Source organism: Xyrauchen texanus, chromosome 8 (genome assembly GCF_025860055.1).
Source record: "Xyrauchen texanus isolate HMW12.3.18 chromosome 8, RBS_HiC_50CHRs, whole genome shotgun sequence".
In the NCBI taxonomy this organism is placed as follows: domain Eukaryota; kingdom Metazoa; phylum Chordata; class Actinopteri; order Cypriniformes; family Catostomidae; genus Xyrauchen; species Xyrauchen texanus.
The window spans coordinates 41749179-41772680 of record NC_068283.1 but is presented as its reverse complement, the minus strand read 5'-3'; the positions used below and the strand labels follow the sequence as shown (position 1 = coordinate 41772680).

The window sequence follows — 23502 nt, the reverse complement described above, 5'->3', positions numbered from 1 at the left end:
GTGAGTATTTTAACAGTTTGTGATTGGCTCCGTTCACTTCCATTATAAATGCCTCACTTTTTTAAAGAAAAAGTTGAAATTATTTTTACAATATGTTACGTTCAGGCTGCCATCATACCTAAAGCCCATACCAGGCTTTTTTGCCTAATCACATTTTGTTGAAAAGCTCAGAGGAGAATACCAGACTTGCTCGTTAGGCTGAATAAAGGTTGGGCTATTTAATGGATCGCCCTAACGCAAGTCAGTTTCTCACAAAGCAGCATGAGTCAGCCTTCTTTTGTGCCAATAGTTTTGTTAAAGTGCATAACTTAAGACTTGCACCAGGAAATTTCACAGCTCGGCATTTAAGAACTGTTATTTCCTGCCTGTTACTTGCGGAGGAACACTTAACGTCAGTTGTAATTCGCTATTGCTCTTGTGATGGATGAATCTCATGGTTTGAAGACTCAGAGATCACCTGCACAGTGGGGTCATGACATGCTGTTTTCATGTTGATATGTTATTCGCTTAAACATGTGCAACCGATATAACACTTACTTTGAAGAAGATAAACAACACTCTTAATTACATTATATTTTAATTTGAAGTGTTATATCCATTACACAATACACATTCATGTTTGTATTGTACCACATGCATGAATTTAAGAAGTGAAACTTGTGAAATGGCTAATATAGGTCAATTGAAGACGCTTCAATTTCATATTACAATCTACAGCCTCAGTGGAGAATGCAAGTGAACGTGATCCTACATTGGCTGGTCTATGCTCTGCAGACGATAAGACGATAATATACAAATGCAAAACAAGGTTTTAATAATAATGAAATACTTTATTGAACATTAAAATAATATGCATATATATGCAATGTAACAATTACAAAAAGAAATGCTTAATCGTTTATGTGGAAGTTGCAGTAGAGAGATGGTTACATGCTAAGCAAATATACTGTACTATGAAATCGGTACATTATAAACAAATTGAGATGAGCGTACATTCATGGGGATCTACCTTGTACCTATAGTGGCTTTAGATCTGTTTAAACAGGCGATCTGCTTGAAGAATCGAATGGCAAGTGTCCGTACTCCTGATTTATTGCTCCTTAAATACTTTGACTTAGACTTGCTTGCAGCATTCAAATTATTAGGTCTTGGTCATGCAAAAAAAAAACTTATTTCATGTTTCTGCTATAAGCATGAAGGAAAGTTACAACAACTTCTGCATTTCTATAACTGAGTTGAAAAAAATAGCCTAAGACCACAGCGGCACACTATAGAGACACAATATGGGAATCTTAGTTAATTTAATTTTGAATGTTAGTAAACATGTAACAGAAATTTGACTAGAATATAACAACTTATCAGTAGACATCAGTAATATTCGATTAAAATATCACAACAAATATAAGCTTGTCTGAACCATCTATAACTGAAAACATTTGCCATTACACAATCATTTAAAGTGAAACCGGAGTGCTTTGCATTTACGATCAAAGCACATCCAAGCATTACATCAGGTAAACAACTTCGCCAAACAGTTCAATCCATTATGGCTCTTACACACTACATGCATATTACAAAACTGTCCGTCTTGTCACTGAAGTCGTGGCGTTTTCAAATTACACGACGATTCTGCAAAAGGGGTGAAGACATTTCACTATTGACGAATCCCTGATGACTCTGAGTGGTATTACATTTCACAACAGAGTACACGCGAGAAGTGATATGAGATACGTAAACAAATGCATGAATGTTATGCATTTCAGAATATGATGTGTACTGTGTTTGACTGTCCAAGAGAATTGGCAATTTCTCTCCATCTCTTCTCTTTCTCCACCCGGTTGTGGGACAGTTCAGAGGAAACATCAAATAGGCACTGGTGCTCCTGCCAATGTTCCACTAATTCTTTGGTCCAATTCGAGTTTCTTGATCGGAGTCATGCTAGTTGATGTTCTGTTGTAGGTACATCAGGACTCCTCCCACTGAAACTTCCCGTGCCCCGTTTCTTGCTCTCTCATTGGCTGTAGGTCAACGCTGCTGTTGTATTCAGTCAAAACATATTTCAAACTGCACGATTTGGAGTCGCAGACGGGTCCAGATATTTAACATTCTAGATATCTCGCTGACATCGGCGACGTGTCGGCAATTCTCTCAAATCGCGTCTTTGATAGTTCGTACATTGCGATCATTGCTCACTAGAGCGAGCTCCGATTTGCCCATGATTTCAGGCTTTTGTCGGCGATCTCCACAAAACTGTCGGCGAGCGAATATCAGGCTTAAAATCGTGTCGTTTAAACTCAGCATTAGGGGAGTGAATTCACTCCTGAAACCTCGACTCTGAACAGTGAACAGCTGTTGCATTCGATTCACGCGCCACAGCCGGACCTTCTTTCTGAGCTTACGGACATGATGTAAACATGCAAGGACGAATGACGCATGCCTGCGATTTCACTCCAAATACGTCCCGACAGCTCTATATAAAAATCTTCATTGTAGACTTACAGTAGTGAATCGAAGTAAGACGAGGACAGGGTTTTTTAGAATTGAAACAATTTTTTTAAAAACATTTTTTAAATTGTAACCAAAAAATCTTAAATAATTCAGCTTAAACATTTTTTGAATATAATGTGAGTGGTGCTGACTCATGCATACCTTTTCGCGTACAGACGACAATGTTGTCAAAACGATCCCCGTTCGCACGGATCCACGTAAATGACTAAAAACGCTGTATTATGCATGCCAGGTCAGTAGTTGGCGATGTAATTTTGTAAAGAAACAATACGCGCCTGTGCACATAAGCATTCTTCCACAGAGCGGTGAATATAAACAATGAAAATGGCGAAAGCATCAAGCAATTTTAAAGGACTCCAACTGGTGATCTCACGTTGGTCTGTTCGCCCTGAAGGGTTAGGACGAAGTTCTCGAAGTTCATCCTATAGACTGTTCAAATGTTAAAAGTGTGCGCATGACGTAGTCGTTTTCAAAAACTTGCCCCGTGAAACACGTTTTCAAAAGTGTGCGTTTTCAGGCCCCAAAATGCAGTTGTCGTGTAAACGAACAGCCAAAACGCACAAAGTTTTCAGTTTTTTGTTGAAAACGTTGTCGTGTAAAGGGAAACCGAAGTGATTTGCATTTACTATCAAAGTTATATTTCTCATTGTATATAGATCTCATTGTATGACACCTGTGGCTGCTTGTGTGCAATCGTATTTTAGAGCCCCCTATGTGCAGTGATGCGCAAAAAAAACGAAACAATCCCATCTTTGAACCCGCTATGTATTGAGCCACAGTTAACCGTTACACCTAGGGATGTCCCGATGTCGTGCTCGTTTACTGGTACTCATACTAGTAAAAATACTCTGATACCAGAAACCGATACCATCTGATGTACAAATGTCATTACCTAAACATTCAGCCCACAAATTAATATCACGTGTCCTAGTGTGATTATTTAAACTAAAAGCTGCAATTTTATGAGATGAATACACTGTGTATAGTTTGCATGTAATTAAAATGTGAGCGCTTGTGACTGTGTGGAGACAGTGTTGTTCTGATGCCGGTTGCTCACCTTTTTCAAGCTCCTTTTTGGCTCATACAAAGAAAATACTATCATGAGCATTGCGTGCTCTTTAGCAGATCACAGTAAACCGAGTGCAATTTCCTGTTGTAGCGCGAGGCTCATACAAAGTGCATACTTTGGCTACGTCTAAATTTATCCGGATACATTTGAAAATGTCATTTTCGTTTCAAAACGTTCTCCGTCCACACTAGCGTTTTCCAAAAGTTGCTTGTTCACACTGAAACGTATGAAAATGCTTAAATCGTGTCACTGCACATGCAGAAAATCCCCGTTGCATGTACGGTCTGAAACGCAATTGTCCTCGTGCTTCGTCGCCGGACACCAATTCCGAGTGAACTTCCCTTCACCTTTGAAGGAATGCAATGTGATGGATGTACAAAGTAACAACAATGCTATCAAAGTGAGTATCAAGTACAACAGCGCTGCTACAACACGGGCCGCCATCTTGATTGTTTTGGTTGGATAGATCACATGACTGCGTCACTTAACAACAAATACATCATCATTTTCAGATATATCTGTTTTCACAGTCCACACTACAATGCGGAAAACGGCATTTTCAAATGTATCGACTTTGGAGTGCGTTTTCAAAAAGTTCACTTTTCATGGAGGAACGCTTTCCCAGTGTGGACGGAAGGCCAAAATGGAGAGAAAAATACGCATTTTCAAACAAAAATTTATTATTGTTGACAAGGCCTTATTTAATTAAAAAGCAGTCATGCGCGGTTTAATCATCGCATAGTGTCACATAGCGACCGACTTTATTAAAGTCATTGCTCCTTGGTCAAAACAACACAAACACTTCAAAATAAAAGCTCCTTCAAAATAAGTTAATAGGAAAAAAAGTATGACAGAAATGTATCTATATAATGGTGATATTTTCATGGATTCATTTAAACACCATTTTGATAATAAAATTGAAATAAATTGTTAATATGGAGTAAAAAACAAGTATTGGACTATTGGCGAGTAACAAAATTATCGGTGCTCGGACTCGTTCTCAAAAAAAAAAAAAAGTTATTGGGACATCCCTAGTTACACCCCTAATATAAGTGTGTATACATGTATGTCTGTGTGCGTGTGTGTGTAATATATACACTCACCTAAAGGATTATTAGGAACACCATACTAATACTGTGTTTGACCCCCTTTCGCCTTCAGAACTGCCTTAATTCTACGTGGCATTGATTCAACAAGGTGCTGAAAGCATTCTTTAGAAATGTTGGCCCATATTGATAGGACAGCATCTTGCAGTTGATGGAGATTTGTGGGATGCACATCCAGGGCACGAAGCTCCCGTTCCACCACATCCCAAAGATGCTCTATTGGGTTGAGATCTGGTGACTGTGGGGGCCATTTTAGTACAGTGAACTCATTGTCATGTTCAAGAAACCAATTTGAAATGATTCAAGCTTTGTGACATGGTGCATTATCCTGCTGGAAGTAGCCATCAGAGGATGGGTACATGGTGGCCATAAAGGGATGGACATGGTCAGAAACAATGCTCAGGTAGGCCGTGGCATTTAAACGATGCCCAATTGGCACTAAGGGGCCTAAAGTGTGCCAAGAAAACATCCCCACACCATTACACCACCACCACCACCAGCCTGCACAGTGGTAACAAGGCATGATGGATCCATGTTCTCATTCTGTTTACGCCAAATTCTGACTCTACCATCTGAATGTCTCAACAGAAATCGAGACTCATCAGACCAGGCAACATTTTTCCAGTCTCAACTGTCCAATTTTGATGAGCTCTTGCAAATTGTAGCCTCTTTTTCCTATTTGTAGTGGAGATGAGTGGTACCCGGTGGGGTCTTCTGCTGTTGTAGCCCATCCGCCTCAAGGTTGTGCGTGTTGTGGCTTCACAAATGCTTTGCTGCATACCTCAGTTGTAACGAGTGGTTATTTCAGGCAAAGTTGCTCTTCTATCAGCTTGAATCAGTCGGCCCATTCTCCTCTGACCTCTAGCATCAACAAGGCGTTTTACCCACAGGACTGCCGCATACTGGATGTTTTTCCTTTTCACACCATTCTTTGTAAACCCTAGAAATGGTTGTGCGTGAAAATCCCAGTAACTGAGCAGATTGTGAAATACTCAGACCGGCCCGTCTGGCACCAACAACCATGCCACGCTCAAAATTGCTTAAATCACCTTTCTTTCCCATTCTGACATTCAGTTTGGAGTTCAGGAGATTGTCTTGACCAGGACCACACCCCTAAATGCATTGAAGCAACTGCCATGTGATTGGTGGATTAGATAATTGCATTAATGAGAAATTGAACAGGTGTTCCTAATAATCCTTTAGGTGAGTGTGTGTGTGTGTGTGTGTGTGTGTGTATATATATATATATATTATACATTCAAATTTATATAATTATTGTGTATATATACGTGTGTGTATTTATTTGTATTATATTTACAATAAATGCTTTTATATGACTACATATGGCATATTATTATATCAATATTATAATATTTTATGGCTGAGGTCACTCTTCAGTGCAAGTCTGTTAATTTTTTACCCATTCAATCACTAGAAAGTAATGATATAATCCTTTGCCTCAACAAGCCGCATGAATTAAGGTAGCAGCATGTCCGTAGCCCAATCGTATCATATAATACACTTCAGTTTATTTGTCTTGCTTAGTGTTTAGCGAGGCCTTGAGTGATGCCCTTTATCAATAAATGGTCAGTGCATTGGTGTCTTCATTTATGCACTCTCTTGTTGTTCCAAACCTGTATAACGTCTTTCATGGAACATGAGGAGTTGTTAGGTGTTGGGTATTATGTGGTAAGCTGTCCTTAGTCACTGCCATCCACTTTAACTGCAACTTTTTTCTCCATTAAAATGAAAGAGAATTGAGACTGAGGATGTCTTTCTGCCTCACGACTCCTTCCGTTTTCCATCTTGGAAAGTCATACAGGTTACAACATGAGGGTGAGTAAATGATCACAGAATTGTTATTTTTTTGGGTGAACTAATATTGTAGCTGGTTTTTGCGCCACAGTTACCGTAATATTGACTGTTTGTGTGTTTAGTGTGCGAGAACGGCATCATATGCACGTGTCTTCTAGTATGCAAACTAATTTGCGAGTTGTGTTAAGTGTCCGTGTGTTGTTTTTTCTACTGTTGTCGCAGACGGTTCCTGTAGGTGTGTTGTTTGCCAGTTGGGTGTTGCTGCTCTTGTTGTTGTGAGCGTGTGGCAGCCGTGTCTATGCTATTATTCCAGCCGTGTTTGCATTAGTGTACATACAAACACAGCCAAGCGTATAAATGCTGCCCTCCACCAGCTTCAGGCAGGTAGCTGGCTGCACAGTTTAATGTCTCAGCTGAAGCATGACTGATTTGGGGAAGGATGCTTTGGGGAGAGCACCACAGATCTCAAAGAGACACGGAGCAGCTCATCGTCTCCCTCCTCATAGGAGATCGAACACACTCCGAACAACTGCTGACTGGTTTTACGAATGGCACAATGCTTTCAAGAGAACCTCAAGATGCTCTGCAGAAGGAGTGGACTTAAGAATCACTGCGACATCCAACAATCGACTTTAACTTTGTCAGGTGTTTTGATGTCAACATTTCTCTGTTATGTAAGTTAACTATTTTATATTGGCTTATTGAGGAATGCAGTTCCTCCTAAGTGTCTGTTTTGTGGAACTATTTTTATACAGTTGCAGCATTATAAAGTTATAATTGTAAACATTAAGTGCACTTTGCCACACCTTTGCAAGTGTTATTGTGCAGTTATACGTTTATGCACCACACAGATACATTACAGTAACACTTTACAAAAAGGTTCAATTCGTTAACATTATTTAACAACATTACTGTAGTTAACATGAACTAATTAACTTAATGTCAGTTACAATATAAACTAATACATTTTTAAAAGCAAAAGGTGTATAATTAACATTAGTAAATGCACTATGAACTAACAATGAACAATTGTAATTACATTGACTAACATTATAATTAATAAAGGCTGTAGAAATATATTATTCATTGTTTGTTCATGATACCTTATGCATTAACTAATGTTAACGAATGGAACCTTTTTATAAAGTTACCAAAATTACAATAATTGTGAATTACTAACATTTATTTGTTTTGAAGCAGTTATGAATTGTTCTGTTGTCAATATCAAAATGACGTAGTGACCTACTGGTAAGCAGTAAAAACCATGAGAGCATCACACACAGCAGAGATGCGTTCAAAAATATATCAATTACAAGCTCTAAAACTGCTCCAGTGAAAGATCTATCTCTGATTTGTTTACTGTCTTTGGCGTTTTGCTGTAACACAAATCACTAATTATTAAGCAAATTTGTGAAGACGTGGTTCACTTTGGGTTAAATGCAATTGCTTTGATTTAGTGGTAATTAGGGCTGCAACTAACGATTATTTTGATAATCGATTAATCAGACGATTATTAGAACGACTAATCGGCGATTATTGCAATGATTAATCTCTAGCTCTTAACTGATTATTCAGCTTGTGCCAGACTTAAAAGGTTGGATTAAACGTGCTTGCTAACAATTGAAGACAAAATCATCTTTTAAAAATACCCCAATGACATTCACTGAATTAAAGGGGGAATTTTGTTTTAATTAAGTTTAATTCAGTAAAGAAATTCACTGCAAAAAATCCTATTATCAAGTATTTTTGTCTTGTTTTCCATTTAAAATTCTCCTTAAAACAAGATACATATAAGATATTTAGACTTTAAGAAGATGTATCTTCATTAAGATACATCAGTATATATACAGACTATATACAGTATACAGTAAGTGTATTTTGTATTTTAAGTGTATTTTTACTTTGTTACACTTCTGCGAGTGCAGTAAAGATAAATAAAATATCCTTATTCAAGATATATTCTCTAAAAGCAAGTCTAAATATCTCATATGCTGTTTCCCGGGTCAATGCATCTTTTTTTTTTTTTTAAGGATTATTTGATATTTTAAAATATTTGTATTTTTAATATTATATTCAACATTCGCAGTAAAGCTGCTAAAGTAAATGTAAGTTGTTTTAAAGGAGTTTTAGATATTTATATTGGAAAACAAGCCAAAACAAAAACTGATCATAAACGTATTTTGTTGCCGTGTATAATGGGGACAACCTCTCTTATTAACAAAGCTGTTTAATGCCAGTTTTCTTCACGATAAGAAGTGCACAGTGACATATATTGTGATTCAATAGGTCACGAGTCATCACGTTATAATCTAGCTGCAGAAAGTGCGGTCTCGCTGGACGAGGGTCCCCGCGACTGTTCATCAGCCGGATGCAGTTTCAATCTCTCCCCCTCAGATCGGGACATTCGCTCAACTCATAGAAGAGGTGCGGACCACACAGAGAAATGACAGTTTCAGAGTTTGTAGTTACTATAATTACATACTTCTGTGTTATTTGAACTTTAATAAAGCTATAACGCATTAAATATAACTGCATTTAAGATGTTTCCTTTAAAGAGCTCCGGCTCCACTTATTCCACAACGAGAGTGCTTCTGTATTTACTTTACTAGTTGTCGATAACGTTGACTAATCGTTTCAGCCCTAGTGTTAATGTGACCGATATTAATCGGATTTAAATTGGGATCCTCTCAGAATAGTGCTGGGATGAGTGACCGTTATTGAGAGCACCTGGAGAGTGCACATGTTTGATTGACACAGCGAGTGAGCATATTAACGATTGCTCAAACAGTCTGTATCGCTCAACACAACATCTGATTGTCATGACTCGCATTACATCACATGTACTCAAATTTGTATACGCATGTTTAATTGTTGTTTAATTAGTTGTTATACCCGTTTGCAGTCTCTCTATCCTCTCCGTGCTCAGTGCAGCGATTCAGAATTACTACATTATGACTTAAATATTCATAAACGTGTAATTCTTAGATATTGTTAAAAACAATCGTGCATATTCATCTGAACAACAGCATGTCTGAAAGTTTAAATTTGTGAATACTTAGAATTGCCAACAATTCACCCCTGCCACGATTATGTAATTGTGAAAACTGACGATTACAGCGTTAAATTTAAGTCTGCTCCTGTTGCGTCAATGGTTTCTATTTACAATGTGTTTTTGCAGTGGTTGAGTATTGTAACCAATCACTAGCATGTCCGTTGAGCAATGAAATGGCAATGGACAATCAGAGCCGCTTAGATTAGTCCTCCGTCCTATCAGCAATGACAACTGATCCAATGCTCAAGTTTTAAACCGTCTGAATGCCCAGATGCTTGCTTTATGTTCTTGCTCTGTTCATGCAGCACACGAAAATTAATACTGAAGAAACATCACCTGACACTTGAAAAGAAGCTGTAGAACAAGAGCAAAAAGCACTTTTAATGATTTTGGATTCATTGCACATTGCACTGTTGGCTGTGAATGTAGATGTTACATGTACTGCAAATGAGCAACACGACAAAACAAAAATGATCCCGTTCTAATCAAGGCACAGTCGCGGTGTAAATAGCTGATTTATTATGCTGATTAGACAGCTTTGTTTTTATGAGAGCATGAGTGTCACTGTGCTTGTGTCGAAATGCAGGTCTCATACAGTGTAAACCTGCAGTGAGTGACAGCAGTCATTGTAATGGGAGAGTTCATCACGTTGTTCGAACAGTTTTGTTTTGTCATGTTAATAAGTAGGACAATGTGAATTTGATTTGTACAAAATAGCAATAAAGTAATTCAGCTGAACTGTTCCAAGTTTGTTTTGGAGGTGTAGCTAACATAAAGAATATGGCATGAATAGCATATGTCAGAAATCACCATCATTGTTATCGCATCTGATCTAATAAAACCCATTTGCCACGTAGCTGGTATTGGTAGATTTAACATTTTCAAAAAGCAAAATATGTTTTTGATTTGTTTTTGTTTTGGCTTGTTTTTTTACTTTAGCAGCTACACTGCAGAAGAAAAAAATTGTGAATGTGAATGTTGAATAATATAATATACAAATACAAATATTTTAAAATATCTAAAAATCCTTCAAAAAAGAAATAAAGATGCATTGACCTGAGCAGCAGCATATGAGATATTTAGACTTGCTTTTAGAGAATATATCTTGAATATAAGGATATTTTCTCTTTACTGCACTCGCAGAAGTGTAACAAAGTAAAAATACACTTAAAAATAAAAACACTTACTGTATATTTAAGATGCATCCTCTTAAAGCAAGTCTAAATATCTTATACGTTGCTTCTCAAGGAAATGCATCTTGTTTTAAGGACAATTTTAAATGGAAAACAAGACAAAAATACTTGATAATAGGACTTTTTGCAGTGAATTTCTTTACTGAATTAAACTTAATTAAAACAAAATTCCCCCTTTAATTCAGTGAACGTCATTGAGGTATTTTTAAAAGATGATTTTGTCTTCAATTGTTAGTAAGCACGTTTAATGCAACCTTTTAAGTCTGGCACAAGCTGAATAATCGGTTAAGAGCTAGAGATTAATCATTGCAATAATCGCCGATTAGTCGTTCTAATAATCGTCTGATTAATCGATTATCAAAATAATCGTTAGTTGCAGCCCTAATAGTGTTTAGAGTTTGGGTGGGATCCTTTTTTTTTAAAAGTGCAAATAAGGCTTCTTAGAAGACTTCTTATGTATTGCATGAAAATGATTCATATGTGATTTTGTGTAATACTCTTATTATAAATTTGGGTCGCAGTTTTGAGAACTTGATGATTGCATGTTTTGGAACTCTTGACTTGTCTGTTACTTTGGACTTCACTCTTCTTGGAAATGAGTCAGTCCCTCCTCAGACTTGAGCGTAAACCCTGCGCCGAGCCTTTGGTGACATATAAAGCTTTTCTTTAATCCCTCTGAGATGTTAAAATTTATGACATCCTGAATTTTAAGTTAGTTATGTTTAGGGATAGTTCACCCAAAAACGAAAACTCTCATCTTTTGAGATGAGAGTTCCCCCTCATGCTATCCCAGATGTGTTTGACTTTCTTTTGTAGAACACAAAGATGTTTTTGAGAGTATATACTGGCTCTGTATGTCCATACAATGCAAATGAATGGTGTAAAATATAAAGCTCCAAAAAGCACAAGACATCATAAAAGTAATCCACAAGACTCCAGTGGTTTAATCCATGTTTTCTGAAAAGAAACAATCAGTTTTGGGGGAGAACATTACAAAACTTTTATTTCACTATAAATTTTGACATCAGCAGTCAGCTTGGTGATCATGATTTCATGCTCTATTACACTTCCTAGTGCTCTGTGCATGTGTCAAGCACTAGGAAGTGTAATCAAGCTTGAATCAGGATTTCGCCTAGAGACTGCAAAAAAAACAAACACCTTTTCGGAGCTTCAAAATTCTGTTCACCGTTCACTTGCATTGTATGGACCTCTTCTGCAGAACAAAAATGAAGGTTTCAGCTCTATAGAAGTCATTCACATCTGGGATGGCATGAGGGTAAGTAAATTAGAGAAATTGTATTTTTGTTAACCAATTTAATGTTGCTGTGGGGGGCAACAGGCTAGCAGGAATTGCTTAGAGCAAGAATGCTTTTCATTTATTGTCGGTGAGTTCATCACTCTTCGTATATGCAAATCACCATTCTTCATTTGTCTTTAACATTGGTTATATTTGTATCAGTGCAGTGGCCAAACTATTGGCTAGGCAGGGGCTAGTGAGATAAAGAAATGAGCTGCTGGAATTTTCGGGTGTGCTATGTTTTTTTGTTTTTTTAAATCTTTTTTTTATTAGGCTTATTTACTATGATTATTATCTTTAAATGTAATCATTCTCATTCATTTGTTGGTGTGATGGCAAATGGTTGGAGACAGTAAATGTTTGGATTTAGGGAGGTGGTTATATAAGATTGTTTGTTATTTGAATTGCCTTTTTTTGTTTCATTTAAAGTGCATTTTGAATTGGGAAATGTCTTTTATGTTTCAATAAATGAATACAATTTTGAAAGCAAAATCAATATAGCAAAGAAATTCACCAACCCTCGGCAGGGGGGTTGACGATGTAATTGAATATCTAAATTTAAAGCGATTATCGATAAAATATTTTTTTACATATGGCCCAACCCTACCTCGCACACAGTCGAGCGCTCAGCCTTTCAAAGTGTTCTTTAGAGAGAAAAATAACTTTTTTCAAAGTATACTCTTTTAGGACAGTCAACGGCAGGTGCATACGGCGATGATGCATATAGACGAGGACTGTCCGCTTCGTGGGAAATCTTTGCAGGACATGCTGATGATGATGACGAAATTTGCGTCACGCATACTGGCCACATTCCGATAAGCTATGTAGACAACCGACTTTGGCCTTTAATATTCCCCATAGAAATACAGTGACATTACAACAGCATTGACGTCCTCTTGCATCTTTCAAACCAAAAGTGTCTGGATTTGGTGACATTTCTTATTTAACTAAACTTTTGTTGGTATAGGATGGTCAATGATATTTTGATTAGATAATGATATATGATTATATAATGCCGAAAAATATTAAATACATTTAATGATAGCTATTAAGACATGAACAAGTTCTCAAATTAAACACTAAAATGTACTATAACTCAAAAAATTTGCATTATTATTAAGGAGGCTGTTGCAAGGTTTTGGAACTGGCATTCCAAATTCTTGTCGGCCAAGCAGACGCATTATTGGTCAATACCGATAATTTGAAAATGTTCAGATATTGGCCAATTTACTTAACACTCTGAATGGAGAGGAGTCACCCCTTCTTGAACCAAGCTTCAACCTAGCATTATACTAAAACCGACAATACCGAATATTAACAAACTTATTTGCTAAACCATTACATATCGGTGTATCGCTAAAATTGTGCTTGTTGGTTAATCAATTAGATGAGAAACGGTACTAATTCAACTACTTTTTCTCTCTTTCTAGACTTTGTGTCCCTGTTCGACTTGGAAAATGATCTTCCAGATGAGCTGATACCCAATGGAGACCTTGGGCTTATGTCCATGTCCTCTAACGGGGATGGAGGGGTGGGAGGCCGGATGGGGGGCACTGTCCTAGACGCTGCTGCCAAACACAAGCAGCTGTCCCAGCTCCTGCAGGCAGGGAGCGGCCCCAGTCTAGCCGGAAACCTCAGCTCCATCAGCCCTCAACCTGGAATGAATCAACTGGGTGCTTTGGGGAAGAGTCCGATGGGCCAGGGCTCACCTGGTCACCAAACTCAGCCTCCGAAGCCTGTCGGCACTCCTACCGGTCAGGGCAACAATAGTCCGGGGATGGGTCTCAATGCTGGCTTCAACCAAGCCATGCTGAACAACAACAACCAGACTCATGGACTCATGGGGCAGAACATGGCTCCACAGGGGCAGATCATGAATGGCATGATGGGGCCAGCCGGAAGAGGAAGGCCGGCCCCAGGAATGCAGTACCAGGGCCAGGCCATGCAGGGGGCACAAGTCGGAGGCGGTGCCATGCCAGGGGTCAGTGTTTCTGGCAGCGTACTCGCTGAGACGCTTACCCAGGGTGCACCACAGATAGGGTCACTCAACACCATCAACCACCAGCAAGCGGGAAACATGAACAAGGTAAGACGCCATTGCCCTCTTCAAGGCCCATTTGCAACACACCCCTTAAAAGAATATTCTGTCTTCAATGCAATTTAACCTCTATCGACAGCATTTGTGGCATTATGTTGATTACTCGATTGAGCTCAACTTGTATTGAACCCGGAATATTCCTTTAAGTTAAGTTAAGCTTGTAGTGATAATTGTTAGTGTACGATTACTAGGGTTTCTTAACATCCAAAGTGGCTGCTCACATTGGGCACGTTCTTGCGTTCAAAAACAGCTAGATGGAGCACTCCTTTTAACTTGACGATGCGTCTTTAAAATGTGCCATTTGTGTTGTCGTACGGTGAAAGCACAGCAAGATGTGGCACAGCTGCCAAAGTCGTCAATCCGACTTGTGTAAGTGTACACATACCAACAATTTAAAAGTATTACAGATGTGAGAACGCCCTTTTATTCAACAACCTAATGCAAGCTAACACAAATTCAACTATGCTTATTGTTTCAGTTTCGACCTGCACCATGAATGTGAAGTTTCAGTTTCACCCTATAATTTTCACTACGAATGGTACAATAAGAAAACATGGTGTCATTCAGAGAACGTAATGTTCCATGGATTTAAGAATGAAATGGGAATGTTTGCTGCTTGTAGCGTGATAATTAGTTTTGCCGGTTTGCTTTATAAATTAAGAACAAGCCTATGTTTGAAGTGTGTAATTTCTGCGCCACTAGTGTTGCCAAGGAAAATGCATAAATGGTTTTCAAATTGCTTGAATAGTCCCCCGTCTTTCATTGGCTGAACAAACAGATACCCCTGCCCCAAACTATTTATTTGAAATAATGTTGCTGTGTTGTGTTGGGCTGGTACAAATGGCTTTCTTATATTGCTGACTCAGTCTTTTACTACAATTTTATTTAACTTTTACACGTTTAACAGATTGGTGTGCCCATGGTTAACCCTTGTGTGTCCAGGTCATAAAACTGCCATAATATTATATAATAATAATTTCCACTTTCAATTAGTTAATTTTTTTAACCAACATCTGTCCTGATCATAACTTGCAAATATTATTATACATTTTTTTTCTTCAGGATTTTAACCCTTTTTAAATACCAGTGTTTTATATATATATATATATATATATATATATATATATATATATATATATACATATATATATATATATATATATACACACACACACACACACACACACACACACACACACACACACACACACACACACAGTGGGTACGGAAAGTATTCAGACCCCCTTAAAATTTTCACTCTTTGTTATATTGCAGCCATTTGCTAAAATCATTTAAGTTCATTTTTTTCCTCATTATTGTACACACAGCACCCCATATTGACAGAAAAACACAGAATTGTTGACATTTTTGCACATTTATTAAAAAAGAAAAACTGAAATATCACATGGTCCTAAGTATTCAGACCCTTTGATGTGACACTCATATATTTAACTCAGGTGCTGTCCATTTCTTCTGATCATCCTTGAGATGGTTCTACACCTTCAATTGAGTCCAGCTGTGTTTGATTATACTGATTGGACTTGATTAGGAAAGCCACACACCTGTCTATATAAGACCTTACAGCTCACAGTGCATGTCAGAGCAAATGAGAATCATGAGGTCAAAGGAACTGCCTGAAGAGCTCAGAGACAGAATTGTGGCAAGGCACAGATCTGGCCAAGGTTACAAAAACATTTCTGCTGCCCTTAAGGTTCATAAGAGCACAGTGGCCTCCATAATCCTTAAATGGAAGACGTTTGGGACGACCAGAACCCTTCCTAGAGCTGGCCGTCCGGCCAAACTGAGCTATCGGGGGAGAAGAGCCTTGGTGAGAGAGGTAAAGAAGAACCCAAAGATCACTGTGGCTGAGCTCCAGAGATGCAGTCGGGAGATGGGAGAAAGTTGTAGTAAGTCAACCATCACTGCAGCCATCCACCAGTCGGGGCTTTATGGCAGAGTGGCCCGACGGAAGCTTCTCCTCAGTGCAAGACACATGAAAGCCTGCATGGAGTTTGCTAAAAAACACCTGAAGGACTCCAAGATGGTGATAAATAAGATTCTCTGGTCTGATGAGACCAAGATAGAACTTTTTGGTCTTAATTCTAAGCGGTATGTGTGGAGAAAACCAGGCACTGCTCATCACCTGTCCAATACAGTCTCAACAGTGAAGCATGGTGGTGGCAGCATCATGCTGTGGGGGTGTTTTTCAGCTGCAGGGACAGGACGACTGGTTGCAATCGAGGGAAAAATGAATGCGGCCAAGTACAGGGATATCCTGGACGAAAACCTTCTCCAGAGTGCTCTGGACCTCAGACTGGGCCGAAGGTTCACCTTCCAATAAGACAATGACCCTAAGCACGCCGCTAAAATAACGAAGGAGTGGCTTCACAACAACAATTGAGCATCTCTGGAGAGACCTGAAAATGGCTGTCCACCAACGTTTACCATCCAACCTGACAGAACTGGAGAGGATCTGCAAGGAGGAATGGCAGAGGATACCCAAATCCAGATGTGAAAAACTTGTTGCATCTTTCCCAAAAAGACTCATGGCTGTATTAGATCAAAAGCGTGCTTCTACTAAATACTGAACAAAGGGTCTGAATACTTAGGACCATGTGATATTTCAGTTTTTCTTTTTTAATAAATGTGCAAAAATGTCAACAATTCTGTGTTTTTCTGTCAATATGGGGTGCTGTGTGTACAATAATGAGGAAAAAAATGAACTTAAATGATTTTAGCAAATGGCTGCAATATAACAAAGAGTGAAAAATTTAAGGGGGTCTGAATACTTTCCGTACCCACTGTATATATGTATATATATATATATAAAATGCCACTGTTGTTTTTATGGGGAAAATGAATTATATTCCATATACTAAATTCTTTGGATTATCACAGTCTGGGTGAATGATTAGCAACAACATTGATTTTGATGAATTATTATTTTCTGTGCATTTTCAGATTAATTAAAAGCACACAAAAAATGTCCACATCAAAAAACTGCCATAAAAATATTATATATTAATATTATTTTCCACTTTCACTGACTTATATTTTTTAACCAACATCAGTCCTGATCATAGCCACCAAATATTCATTCATTTTCAGGATTTTAACCCTTTAAATGTCAGTTTGTTTATATAATGCCACTGTTATTTTTTACACACACACACACACACATTATACACAATCTTACGTCCAACGCACCCACTCAATTTTAGCTGTATCATTTATTCAAGTGGCCTGCAGTGCGCTGTAATTCAGAAAATAGGAAAAAAGCATGTATTTGCTCCATAGGCTAAACATTATAAAAATGGCACCTGGTGGAAAATATAAAAAATAAACAATCTGAAGCCAGGGCACCGGAGTGAAAGCATAATATCACAGAATTCATGATTTTATGCTTTGGATCAAATATTGCCTTTTTAATGGTTTTCAATGGGGAAATTTTTGCCCTGAAGGTCCTGAGTGTAAAAAAATGTTGTACACTGTGTATTATAGATGTATTACAGGAACTGAAGCAGAAATATCAAAAATCAACCCCTTTGGCAAACTATATGCTGTTGGCATTAACACAGCCAAAATGATCGAAACATTAAAAAGACAAAAATGTCCCGAAGATCGCACAAGGGTTAAGCTTTTCAGACAGTTGCAGAAGGGAAGAGCTGGTAGAAAGGTAGTTGTGGCCATTGCACATGTCTGATTGTTGTGGTTTTACAGGAAACCAATCGGAAACCAGTCTGCTGCTCGCACCACGTCTCTTCACTCATCAAACACTTGCTGGGTTCATATTGAGAAATCAGTCGATCAATCAAAGTCTCCTCACCGTGCAGTCAAACAAATATTTTGAATAACTTTACAGAAGCTGCAAGAGCATTTACAGGTTTCCATGCCAACAGTGTTTGCTTAAAGGTGAATAGACGTGCCATTGGCACTGTTTTGTGTGTTTGCATTGCAAACAGATTATGAGTCACAAGTGCAGCTGAAGTGTGTGAGATGAGTCCACATCAGTGTGTCAGTAACTGTGCTGGCTGTGAAGGTACAGTGTGTATGTACTGCCCATATAAGGTACCGCTACAACCTTTGAAGCAATGCTTTTGTTAGCAAATATATTTCAAGATAATTACAGTCAGACTAAGTATTTAATTGATGGTCTATTGTATGTACACATGCTTTTTATTTGGATGTTCATAGCATCTCGTGTTTTTAGCTAAACACTTCCATTTTATATGACTCCGTTAAAATTTCATCATAATTAAATAATCGTCTGATTGTGATTATTTGATCTTACCATGATTATTTAAGATAACCATGATTATTGTGCGCTTCAAATTCCATTCACATTTTACTATCCAAAAAGGGAATTATAAGCATATATAGACATATCATGTTTTGTGTCTCATTTTCCGGTGTTAAATTGCATTGTGAGTGCTCAAAATGAATTCTGAGCTTCTCCGTGAGCCTCACCGTGGGCCGCACTCAGGGCAGCTCCTGGAGTGCAAAATGAAGATGAACCACTTCTGAAGCACTGTGATGTGCGAGTGCTGTCTGGTGGATATAAAAGAGGATTTTGATAGTGAACAAAGTGCTTTGATTTTACTTTAATTTAATGTTTGTTTAATGGCAAATGTTCGTGGTTATCATGGGTTCATACACACAGTGCTAAACGATAGTCCACCCAAAACAAAATATTCTCTCCTTATTTACTCCATCCCAGAGGTGTATGACTTTCTTCAGCAGAACACAAATGAAGAGTTTTAGAAGAATATCTCCGCTCTGTAGGTCCATGCAAGTGGATGGCAATCAGCATTTAAAGCTCCAAAAAGCAGTGACAATCGTAGTATAAGTAATCCATACTACTCCAGTGGTTAAATGAATGTCTTCAAAGTGATACAATCGGTTTTTGATTAATCGGCTGGAAAAAAAATCCTAGTCCTTCTAGACAGTCCTTCTTAGTCCTTCTAGACTCTAGTCCAAAATGAGTAAATTCCAGATGCAGTTTAATTGATCAATCTAAATAAAAGATTTGGACTTTTGAATATTATCAAGTCCAAAACCCACCAGGGACTCTTATTTTGAAATTATAGAGACTTTATTAAGTCTCTAACAAGTCAGTCCATTGCCGGCCATCTTTGGAACGCTCCCAGGTGGCTGTTTTTCAGTGTAAACGAGCCGCATGCCAGTGCAGCTCCTATCTACTTGAATGGGGAAAGACTGAAATCTCCAAAACAGTTGGTCAAGATTATGATCAAAGAACATATTTCAAATAAGCAGTAAAATCTGACAACACTGGTATCATAAATTGTGCTTCTTTACCTCAGATCACGGAAAAAAAATAAAAAAATCCCGGCTTGTATGGCGCATGCGTTGATGCGTTGTTGATTGACAGTCGATGCCTTTATCAAAAAGGTGATTGGCTCTTTTACCTTTAGGGCGGTACTTCCTTTCCACATCCCTTGACCGTTGGGCATTTCATTTTCTCCCATTCATTTGAATAGAAGTGACTCATCTCTGCTTAATAGTCTGTTACAATGCTCTATATTTAAAGAGAGTTCACCCCCAAAATGTAAATTCTCACATTATTTACAAGTAATTGACCGATATGTGTTTTTTAATGCCCGATGCCAATATCCAGAGAGTACGGTGGCGATAGGCCGATATATCACACATTTTAATATAGTAAATAACATGAACACAAAATTGCTACATTTTTTTATAAACTCTTATTTGCCAATTTCACACTAATCTTAAAAAAATAAAATTATATATATATTAGGGCTGTTAATTGATAAAAAAATGTAATCTAATAAATTACGTGTTGTCCCGATTAATTAATCGCATATACAAATATTTGCTGATAAAGCCCCTCATATAACAATAATTCAATATATAATGATTATACATATTTAGATCAATATATATAATTATACATAGTTATCTTTAAATATTTAAAAATGATATATATATATATTCAGATAATTAAAATGCATTACATTCTTGTAGCAGAAGAGTTAATCATTGATAAGACGATACAAAAAGTGGCTTTAGAATAATACAATGTATTGTTTACTACCATATTATTGATCATAAGCCAATCATTGACACACAGTTCACAGCAATCCATTACACAAGTGAATTTGTCAATCAGCTGGAGATTTATTATAAGGGCTTGTTTAAGGACGCGTCAATTTACACCTGCGTCAGACATACTTGTGTAGCGTCTCGAGTGTGTTGCATCATAAACATAAAATGTTTAGGTCACTGTGTCACATTAAATATAGTTTAATACTCAATCTTTAAACACATCTTGAGATCCCTTAGTTCGCATTTGCGCTCCAAGTGTTTGAACGCAGGCACGTAACCTGTGTTTGTGTTGTTCTTCGTACTGAAGTGTTTTCTTCACTGTATAAACTGTGCGTTGCTCACACACACTGAAATTGCACTTACTGCCCTCTGGAGTGTAAAACAGTTAAAGGATGGGAAAGGAGGAGGCGAGAACCGGCTTGACGATATAAATCATAGTTTAATGGAAAACTTAAAAGACAACACAAACACACATGACGGACATATCCGCTAACGATCTCTCTCTCCCGCACAGCCCTCTGCAGTCAGCCTTTAAACCTCACGGAGGCATAATTAGCCTAATACGGGACCGGGTGTGTAGGATCACGACCCGGCCCCGCCCTCCGCCCTGCCACATGGAGTAAACGGGTGGTACTACAGGCTTACATTTCTCAGGAATCTTCCTTATTATGGTGCGATTAATTGTGTGAATTTTTTTAACACGTAATTTTTTGTCAAATTAACCGCACTGAATTAACGCGTTAAATCGACAGCCCTAATATATATATATATATATATATATATATATATATATATATATATATATATATATATATATATATATATATATATATAAATAAATATTGTTTTTTTAAATGGTAAATAGCGGTTTCTTCTGATTTCTGTTTAGTCATCAAATTTAAGTAATTTTTTGCACATGAAGAAATTATACATATTTTTTTTAAAAAAAGATACATATTTAACTACTTTTCAACTATAATTCCCCCACTACTCGGTGCGGGTTGCTAGCTTGAACAGGGCCATGATAATTCGCTTTTGGGTCAGAACCGGTGGCAACCTGAGATAGGTGCAACAGCAGCACCAATATTACAGTCCTATCAAAAGGGCAACTGCTCCCTTTTGATTGCTATTCCTCCTCTTCTGATTGCATTTATTTGTGAAATTAAAATTGACAGTAAGCTGTTAATTTTATTGAATTGTCTCAATAATCTCCCTATTTTACCAAAACTCTGGGAAATCATCTGGGAGGCAAAAGGTACACACATTTCTGTATGGAAACTGCTTAAGGGCAGATTTCTTTTGCGATAAACCAAAACTTTTGTTTCAAAGTGTTTAAGCATGATGTCATCACACACACCATTTTTTTTCTACAAAAGGCCATTTGAATGGAAACGTAGAAGACGTCAGATTTTGCTAAATAAAAAATGTACGCATTTTCACTTTATTGATAGCAAAACAGCAGGAAAAGTGGATGGAAACTACGTTATTGTGAGTAAAGAAACGGGTAAATACAGATCTAAACCAAAACGAACCATGCTACTGCACAGCATTCCTCACTTGTGAGCAGCGCTGCTCTTCTGGCTATGATGCACATGCCTCAGGTCTTGTGTGTTTCAAACATGTTTCAAATGCCAATGTGATTACATCACACACGCAAACCGCTGCTGAACGGAAGCATGATTTAGAGTAGGGCTGCACGATTTGGGGAAAATGTCATATTGCGATTATTGAGGTCAATATTGCGATATGCGATTGCGACTATAATAAATTGTATCATGAGTCAACTTGATGGGTTTTAAAGGAAAATGCACACACAGATTAGTGATAATGCTAAAATGTGTATTTGTAAAACTAGAAATGTTTTCAAAATAAATACAAAAATGAACATTTGCATTTATGTAAACTTATTTTCTCAAAAGTAAAGCTAAATAAATAAGACAAATAAAAACATACACATTTTCACAAAAATAAGATTTTTTAAACATTTTTGTCCAAACAAACATGGACATTTACTCAGGATGTAACATATACTCTCTGTATAAACTGTTGAAAACCCAAACCACTAAATCTTAAATGACCAACTGGTACTTCCAAATCCTCTTTCTAAACAGTTAATCTTATCGCATTAGAGGTTCTTTGACAAAAACACAAGCATATCGACTTTCTCTGGTTTCAGACAGGCACGATGATTTGTCACAACATTACCACTAGCACTAAAAGCTCTCTCTGATGCAGAGCTTGTTGCTTGTATGCCCAGATATTTCTGTGCTAGTTTGCATAGCCTAGGGAAGCTGACTTTGTGTGTCTTCCACCATTTCAGTGGATCTTCTCCATGGTCTACACATGGCATGTAAATGTAAACATTGAGTTCAGAGGCCACTGCTTCTCTTAACTGTGCCATGGAATCAAATGTGGATGACAATGGTGCTCTTGGTGCTGTGCATGTGGTTTCCTTAAAGAAACTGGCCAGAGTTTTCTTCTTGGCTTTAGCAGCAGGTGGACTTTCCACATCTATGCTATTATTCTCCATCACTGCAGGGCTTTGGGCTACATACTGCTGGCCGTGAATTTCCTGAAACAATAAACAATGCACATGTTTTAGAAATTTGTTACATTGAATAATGTTTTACCAGTAAACTCTGTGGTTTCACTCACGATCAACTCAGATATGGCTCGTTCCTTTAAGGTCTGGGTCTCTTCTTCAGAGATGTGTTGTGTTCTGAACCTTGGGTCTAGGAAAGTGGTGAAGTTTAGCAAGTCCTGAATGCCTTCATATTTGCTGTTGAGGTAGCTAAGAATGTTGGATTTCAGTGACTTGGTCAGGCCAGTGTCTGCTTCGGTCTTCAGCCAGCACTGATGTGTTCAGAAGATGCAGAGCAGGTTTCACACAAGATATGCTCACATAACTTTCACCCGATAAGGCATCCGTGAAGTCCTGTAGAGGGCTGAGTGCCTTGTTTACAGATTCCAAGACCTCCAGGTCCTGCCAAGAAGGGAGTAGGTGTCGCACTTTGCGGTCTGTAGAGAGAACCTTGGACAATGCACTTTGCTGCTCCAGGACTCTTTCTATCATTTTCTGAGTGGAACCCCATCGTGTTGCGCAGTCTGTCACCATGGCATGCTCTGGGAGGTTGAGCTCTCGTTGTGCTTCCCTCAAGGCCACTCTTTTCTTCCAACTATGGGAGAAGTGGCCCACAATCTTCCTGCATATCCCAGTAGCTCTGTTAATGCATTGTGCATTCTTTTTCAGAGCATTTTCTGTGAATGATAGATGAAAAAC

The 23502-nt window shown here is 37.9% G+C and overlaps 1 protein-coding gene across 7 annotated transcripts in view; it reads left to right on the top strand.

Moving 5' to 3' along the window:
- LOC127647451 (histone lysine acetyltransferase CREBBP-like) overlaps window positions 1-23502 on the top strand; it is a 66377-nt gene that overhangs the window by 7190 nt on the left and 35685 nt on the right. For all 7 annotated transcript variants that reach the window (XM_052131704.1, XM_052131699.1, XM_052131702.1 and 4 more), the window contains exon 2: window positions 13471-14126. In XM_052131704.1, coding sequence (XP_051987664.1) covers window positions 13471-14126 — 656 coding nt within the window. The remainder of the gene's footprint in view (window positions 1-13470; window positions 14127-23502) is intronic.